The sequence below is a fragment of the Arctopsyche grandis genome, chromosome 4 (assembly GCF_051622035.1).
Source record: "Arctopsyche grandis isolate Sample6627 chromosome 4, ASM5162203v2, whole genome shotgun sequence".
In the NCBI taxonomy this organism is placed as follows: Eukaryota; Metazoa; Arthropoda; class Insecta; order Trichoptera; family Hydropsychidae; genus Arctopsyche; species Arctopsyche grandis.
In genome coordinates, this window is record NC_135358.1 from 33105277 (window position 1) to 33113576 (window position 8300).

An 8300-nucleotide genomic window follows, 5' to 3' on the forward strand; every position below is an offset into this window, starting at 1 on the left:
TAGTATCTCCTTGTCTTACTCCTTTTCCTATGCTAAATCTATCTGTACCTGAAAAAAATTTAACCGCAGCTGTGGCATTCTTATATATTGCAGCTAACAGCCGCACATAGGGTTCCGGACTCCCTGTGTTTGTAGAGCGTTAAGTACTGCATTGTGGCTAACTGTTTCGAAGGCTTTCTCATAATCGACGAAATTTAGGCACAATGACCGTTGATATTCGTTGGCGCGCTCGATTAGTTCGCCAACTACTTGGAGGTGATCCATTGTGCTGAAATTTGCCCTAAGCCCTGCCTGTTCTATAGGTTGGTTCTCGTCGAGGATATTCTTCAGCCTTTCTGTAATAACCTTCGTGAAGAGCTTGTAGACTGCTGAAAGTAAACTAATGGGTCGGTACTTCTTGATATCGCTTTTATCACCTTTTTTGTGTATTAAAATGATAGTTGCGTTATTCCATCCTTCTGGTATAACTTGGTTCTGGATGCATTTGCTGAAAAACCTAGCTAAGATATTATTTAGGGGGGAGCCGCCACATTTTAAGTCAATGGGAATATTATCTTCCCCTGGGGTTTTACCGTTCTTTGCAGTTTTTAGCGCGGCCTCTACTTCGCTAGGCAATACTGCAGGAACCCTTTGGCCATGTGTCGATTCCGGAGCGGGAAATTGACCGTTGTTGTTCTCGTATAGTTTTGCATTGAACGTGTAAACTCTGTCTATGATCTCTTCTCTGTTCCTAATTATTACTCCGCTCTCTGATCTGATTGCGATCATTTGGTTTTTGCCTAAGAAAAGATCCTGTTTGTAGTTTTTCAGGCTACGGTTATTCTTAATGGTATTTTCTATTAGCTTGCTGTAAAAATCCCTGACATCGCTGACTATTCTCTTTTTAATTTCCTTATTTACTAGATTGTATTCTTGCTTATTATTATCCCTATCTAAATTCCTTTTATGCTTAATTAGGTTTTGTGTTTCCGCTGAAATTTTGCTTAGCTTAATCAGTTTCCTGAATCCACCTAATTTCTTACCTGTTGAGGTTAGAACCGAACTAATTACAGTGTTCAATTCCTCGATGTCTCCTTCTGGGTTTAATTTCTCGTATCTATTTCCAAGTTCGAGTTCAAATTCCTTTTTCCTAGACCTTAGTTGAGCGAAATCTGTAGAGTTACTGCATCCTTTTATTAATTTCCTACGTTCGCAATTTATATTAATGGCCATCCTGGCACGGACTAATCTGTGATCGCTACCTATATATACTTTACTTAAAACACTAACGTCCTTAACGGAGTGCAGGGCATTTGTTAGGATGAAATCGATTTCGTTTCATTTATTGTTTGTGTTTTTCATGAAAAATGAATTAGTGATAAAGAGCCTGTTGAGTTCTGCGAATTCTATGAGGCGATCGCCTCTTTCGTTTCTTTGGCCGGTACCAAAATTGCCTACTGCTCTTTCTGTATTTGTCTTTTGTCCTATTTTTGCGTCAAAGTCGCCCATGATTATTTTAAAGTGGTGGCGGCTTTTATCGTATGCGCCCTGCAGTTTTTCGTAGAAGTCTTCTATTTCCTCGTCTGAGTGGCTAGATGTGGGGGCGTACACTTGGAAGATTTGACAAGTGTACCTGCTCGAGATTCTTAATACCACATAGCATATACGTTCCGAAATGTCGCCTATTTCTATAATACTTTTTTCTATTTTCTTATTGATAAGAAACCCTACCCCTCCTATTCTACCATTTGGTAGCCCTCTCCAGTAGAGACAGTTACCACTTTTTAGGATTATTTGGTTTTGCTGTTTCCGTCTTACTTCACTAAGTCCTACTATATCCCATTAGATATTTTCTAATTCATTCTCTAATGCAAGCACACTTCCTTCACTCGATAACGTTCTTACATTGTACGTAGCTAAATACAGATTTCTATTAACTAAGCTATCATCCATCGTCACTATTACCTTGTTGGAGGTTTGGATATTATTTTTCTCGCATTTATCCAAGATGTGTTGAGAAAAAGGCGGTACTTGAGAGAGAATTCCATTCATGGAGTGAGTCATACCGTACGTAGACCCTTCTCTGTATTCAGGTGTGTCGGATGTTCATCCTAGGTATCGCTTGGAGTTATGAGTTATTGCATGCCATTTAATAGGGTAAGTCGTTAGTTATGGTAATAATAGGTTAAAAATTGTTATACTACTTTTTCAGATCTTTAACGCGAAAAGCCTCTTTGAGATGGCGGATTTATATATGTATGTGGATGTGCTTTTCAATTCAATATTTTAATAATGAAATATAATAGAGATTATAAAGCTCCAAGGGTTAATTTAAAGTAAATTACTATGAAAAACTATAAGATAGTTGGGGAAAAGGGATCATGTGTACCCTAACACAAAGTTCGTTAACAATGATACAGATCTTTAACGTGAAATGTTTCTTTATATATATGTATATATGTATGATGATATCGTACAGCGTCAATTTCAATTGAATGATTATAATTAATACAACACATTTGGTTTTATATTATTTATTTATATAAAGTTATATTTATATTACACTATTTTAGATGACTGTTCAAGGATTATATTTACAACTATGAGACCACCTGCTTAAGGACAGATCTTCGGTATTGAACGACACACCACAAAATGAACACAGCCAATTCGGCTCAAAGCCGTGGTTATTAACTAGATGCACACTCAATTCGTATGGAGCCAAGAACGAGTTGTAGGTAAGATTGCATAATGTGCATTCGTACGACAGACAATTATTAAGAATATTACTCGAAGCGAAATTATCGCTCAGTATGAAACTAAGCTTGCCGTCCGTAGTCAGATTGTATTGACATGAGAACTTAACCAGCTCGAATTTAACAGCGGGATACGTTATCTGTTTCAATCGAACTGTTACAGTTTCTTCTTCGGCTACATTTTCCGGCGGTGGTGTATTGTCTCCTAAATACCGTATGTAAGGATGTGGAGTTAAGTTTGCATAGTATTCAGTGTTGGTGTCTACGGAATCTGTGGCGAGGACGAGGTCTTTGGTGAACTCGTTCAGAGCGGCCATTATGTCGTCTCTCTTCTTGGTAGTGACGACACTCTGATGGGTCAACATGAATTTAAGTTGGCTTATGTATGTGATGACAAAGGACGATATATACGTGTCGGTGAATTGAGAATGCCTGTAGTGCAGTTTCGTGTTCATCGGGCAGTCGGCGATGAAATTGTTCAGACGATGGTTTAAATTTACGACTGCAAACTCGTCGTGATTGAAATTCTTGTGGACCATTTCGAAGTTGGGCAGGGTCATGCGGATGGAGACGAACGGCCAGTTGGAGAGGCACTCGGTGGATATGTGCTTCTCCCATTGGTCTTTCGGTAGAGTCATGTTGTAGACGTGATTGCCGACGGCTTTGAAGTAGAATAACGACTTGAGCCACTTCAGTGGACATGAAACGACTAGACCCTCCTCTTTGCAAAGTTCCTTCTTTTGAACTTTGTCTATGTAAGTCGAGAGGAATGGCTCGACGTGGTTCCAATTGTGCGTCAAGTATTTGTGCAAGTTTGAATATAACTGGTCGACGCTTAGCTCGGCGCATCTCGACCAGCCTTTCCACCTGTGAAGCAGTATTTTGAAACAAGACACGTCGAGATTCATCATAATTTCTCTGGGTTTCTTTTCGGTCAAATGGGATATGATGGCCTTACAATTCTTGCCGGTCAACCTGTTCACTTTCTTTTTCCAATACTCTTGATTCGTGTGAGATTTTTCGAGATCGTTGACCAAACATAATAGTAACATATTATAATCTGAAACAAACAAAACACGGTACATTTAAACAATTCTTACTTCGAAAACATGTCAAATATTTACAAGTTTAATACTTTTTCCGGAAGTTTCTGCTTCCACCTTTTGTTGTGGTTTTATTTTTTCCAATTCGTCTTTTTTTTGGACTTCACTCGCTGCAATTTCACTCGCTTCTCCGCTTACCAGCATTACATCATCATTTTCCAATGGAGTTTTGGAGCGTTCCATGTCGTTTTCTGCGTTATTTGAATTAATATTTCTTTTTTTTACATTAAAATACTGTTTATGTATTCGGTCGTTCATTGCTGCATTGCCATTATTTAAATCTTAAATCAATAATTATTTTTATTTGTATCAATATTAATATTCATGCAAAAATGATATAACTCTCTAATCATCAACATCTAATACTAGACACACAGATTACCTAAACACAATCTGCTTTAGGTCATCGACTTTTGAGAGTCTTTAATTAATATTATGTATTAGAATGTATTATGAGCATTTATAAGAATTGTAAATAGGTTTTTGAGCTCTTTTTCCTATTATGCTGTACATTAACATTAGAATAATATAATACTATGATTACTAACCAAATAAAATAAAATTGTCAAATAGAAAATGATCAGTAGATATTAAAATAGATATAAGATGTATTGTGAACATAATTTCGTAATAATAAAAAGCATTTAAAAATAAAAATTAATACTAGACGAAGGCCTCTCAAATATGATTCATTCGTCTCTGTTCTGAGCAACACTCGTTCATCTAACCTCACATATTATCTTATAAAATCCACCTATCTGACTTGTTGCCTTCCTCGGATCCTTTTACATTCTCTTGGATACCAATTGAGCACTTATTTTGACCAACCTTCGTGCTATGTGACTCACCCATTGACATATCAATCTCTCTACGATGTCAACTATGTACTTTTGTCACACTTCGCATCCAAATAGTTCGTTGAGTGCAAAGTATTTTATGTATCACTCTGATATTTGATTCCCAAGTTTCAAATCCAAATTTCATTACTGGCAAAACACTACGGTCGAAAACTTTCTTCTTCAGTCACTTACATTCAGAATTAACCACAACTGTAGGCATCCGCTTCTCTAATTATTGTAATATATCTCAAAAATCATTGATGTAAAATAATGTCTGATACATATACACATATAGGTAGAACAAAATTTTTATTACTTATGACAAGAAAAATTGTATCTTGAAGTAAAAAATAATGTAAGCTTATTAAATACCTATTGAAAATATGAATCTCGCGTCCACTCGATATTAAAATTAAACGATATGGAGAACAGCAACTCAATATTAGTCAGTCTTGACAGCCAAGCTGCCAACCTAATATTTACACTCATTCTGCTAGCATTTTGACTAAAAAAGCTTTTTTAGTTTTATAATTATTAAACTGAAAACCTGGTACTCCTTTACTCGACAGATGGGGTACGGTGTATTAAATTAGTCCGATTGCCCAGTGTTGCTCGGATAGGTAAAAATTGGAAAAGGGGAATTTTTTCAAAAATATTTAGGCTTGTATTTAAATGATCAGTATTTTATACATTTTGATCAGTATTATAATTAACGAACTGTAGGAATCTCGTCACCGCAATCGAAACATCTATTCCGACGGAGGATACATTTCCCACGCTCAACCATTGACGTCATCTCGAGTCGACAAACTTCCACCCAGTGCCGGCCTTACAACTAATGGCGCCCTTGGGCAATTGTTTCTTACACCCTTACAAAAAATATATAATAATTATTGGATTGCCATCATTGATGTATAATATGGTTCGGTGATTACTGGTCACAAATTACTCGTCACAAAGTCACTAAAATCTCTATAACGGAACATCTGGCAGCCGAAAAGTCCATCATACTAACGATAACTATCATAGTAACGAGAACTTGAGTGCCAAATATTGTGTATTCGCGATTTTCATGGCAAAAATTGTCTTTGTGACCATCCCAACGTGACGAATAGTCCAATTACCGTATAATATAATCGATCCGCCCTCACGTGTTATACTTGTCTCCCTTTTGGGGCATGCAAAATACATGGCGCATGCACAGTTTCTCTTAGTAGGTAGGTAGGTACCGCTGCGTCGTAGGGAAAAAAACCCAACGTCCCCGGTAGTTAAATCCCCCGCACCCCTCAGTTAGTGAAGACAATATCTCCGACCAAAATAACACGTCTGGGCCCATCTAGTGTATTATACATCAATGATTGCCATTCTCCTTTTTCTGAGCTTAGAACCTTGCTATAGTTTCAGGCAGTGCCAGCAAAAGCATAGCAACACAAATATTTCGATATAATTCTTGTAAATTATACCGTTTTATAAAATTTATTACAATGAGTGGGTTCATTTTACCTTGAACTTTATTTGAAAGAAGGGCTTTTCAATTGATAAGTTTTCATTGCTAATAATATTAGATTTTGAATTCTCTGTGAGCTTAATTTGAAGATCGGTTCTTTCTAGTAGATTGTGTACAAAATACACAAACCCCCACATCTTTGAATGTTCGTTTAACTGTTCAAATCTAAGATATTGTTGCGTGGACGTGAAGAGGGGGTTTCCAGGAATCAGAGAGAAAGACGCAGGAGCGTTGTAGAAGGTGTTTATTCGTGTGCTCTCGTCGGGGTTCCAGGTCGGAATGGTTTCCAGACCGAGAGCGCCCTGTATTTATACCCGTTGGGCACAACACACATACATACATACACATGTAAACTATTGGTCGATGAGTGAGGCGATCCTATTGGCTGTTACATTCGGCGAGGACATTTTGGCGCGAACGAGAGATCGGGTGATTAGCGCTCGTAATCCATCGGTCCACGAGCGCCACCCACCTAATGTCTACGTTACAATATTTTTTTAGGAATATAATTACACGTTATCGGTTAGAATCTTCCATAAATATATTAAAGCAAAAAATAGTGTAAAAATCTTTGGAATATCGAAAAAAGTATCCGATATTACAGAAAATTTCGCTATACGACAAAGCACAAGATTTATATTGTGGCTGCCACTGGAAAACAGGAATGCGCCTTCACCCAATGAATAGAATTTGCCGAATACAAATGTTGAGTTTAGAAAGTAGAGCCTTTGGCGCTCTAATCTTAAATTTTAAAACGCATTTGGCGCATCGAGTGGCGCCCCAAATAATTTGGTGCCCTCGGGCGCCACCCGACCCAGCCCCCCCCCTAAAACCGGCACTGCTTCCACCCTAACAAATCAAGCGGAACGACGCGAAGTCGCATACACCTGCATCCATTAAAGTGCAGCTGTACAAACAACAACTACATTATAACCCATTAAACAAACATCCAGACTCCCTGGAACAAAGGGCGATAAAAACTAAATCGAGTGGAACGACGCCACATATTGGAGAATGTTCCACCCTAACAAATCAAATGGAACGAACCGCATTCCTCGCATCCCTTGCACACGAGCCGCATACAGCGGACTACTATATAAACCCACACAGCGGGCCCAACAGTCCGTCAACAGCCAGCAGCAGACCATGCTACACCAACAACCAGTCAGCTAGAAGCAGCCGGCCAACAACAGTCAAACTCCAAAAGCCAGTCAACACACAACAGCAGACCATGCTATACCAACAACCAGTCAGCTAGAAGCAGCCGACAAGCAACAAACCCAGACTCACTCAACCTGCAACAACCAACATGGAAGAACCGCTCCAGAACACAGCCGAATCCAGCCGCTTCGAGAACTTCCAGAACATATCCGCTTCATCAACATAATCTTTTATACACTTGTATACCGAAACTATATAATAAAAATAATTTATTCCAACAAAACACAACCGTGTTTCGTTAGGCCGGGATACGGTCAACATCCACTACCCCCGCCTACAGAACTTTCAGTATTTTATGCTTTATTGTCAGAATGAATTTATAATTCTATAGTATTGATTGAACTGTGTGTGTACTTATGTACGCATTTACATACATGAATGTTTACTTGAGGTGTGCGTACATTCGCACGGCACATTTCAGATATTAATTCCTAACGCATGTACGTCTTTATGGGATGCGATGCATCCGCTCTAAAATCGCCAGACAAATTGAACGACAGATTAACGGACGGCTGCTTTAAATGCAATTCTTGTCTTCTCGAATGATAGATTGCGCATCAGATGACGGGTAACCTTTCGATGTGCACAGATGCAATTATTAAAATTGAGTTGGATCTTTCAGGCGAGTTTAATAAGGCAAGATTCGATAAGTTCCGAATCTTGCCTTATTAAACTCGCCAGAAAGATCCAACTCAATTTTAATAATTGCATCGGTGCACATCGAAAGGTTACTCGTCATCTGATGTGCAATCTATCATTCGAGAAAACGAGAATTACGTTTAAAGCTGCCGTTCTGTTTATCTGGCGATTTTAGAGCGGATGCACCAAATCCGTCTTTATGTATTCATGCGTTGTTGTTTATTTTGTACTTGGTTATGTAGTGTTTTTTTTTTAT

The 8300-nt window shown here is 38.3% G+C and overlaps 1 protein-coding gene across 1 annotated transcript; it reads right to left on the reverse strand.

The window, feature by feature from the left end:
* Positions 1 to 2519: 2519 nt before the first annotated feature.
* On the reverse strand, positions 2520 to 5136 carry LOC143910512 (uncharacterized). Its single transcript, XM_077429015.1, has 3 exons — positions 5050 to 5136; positions 3871 to 4119; positions 2520 to 3795 (listed from the first exon to the last, which is right to left on the reverse strand). The coding sequence occupies exons 2-3, from the start codon at positions 4094 to 4096 to the stop codon at positions 2561 to 2563; spliced, it is 1461 nt and encodes a 486-aa protein (XP_077285141.1). The 5' UTR covers positions 4097 to 4119; positions 5050 to 5136; the 3' UTR covers positions 2520 to 2560.
* Between the last annotated feature and the right edge of the window lie 3164 nt (positions 5137 to 8300).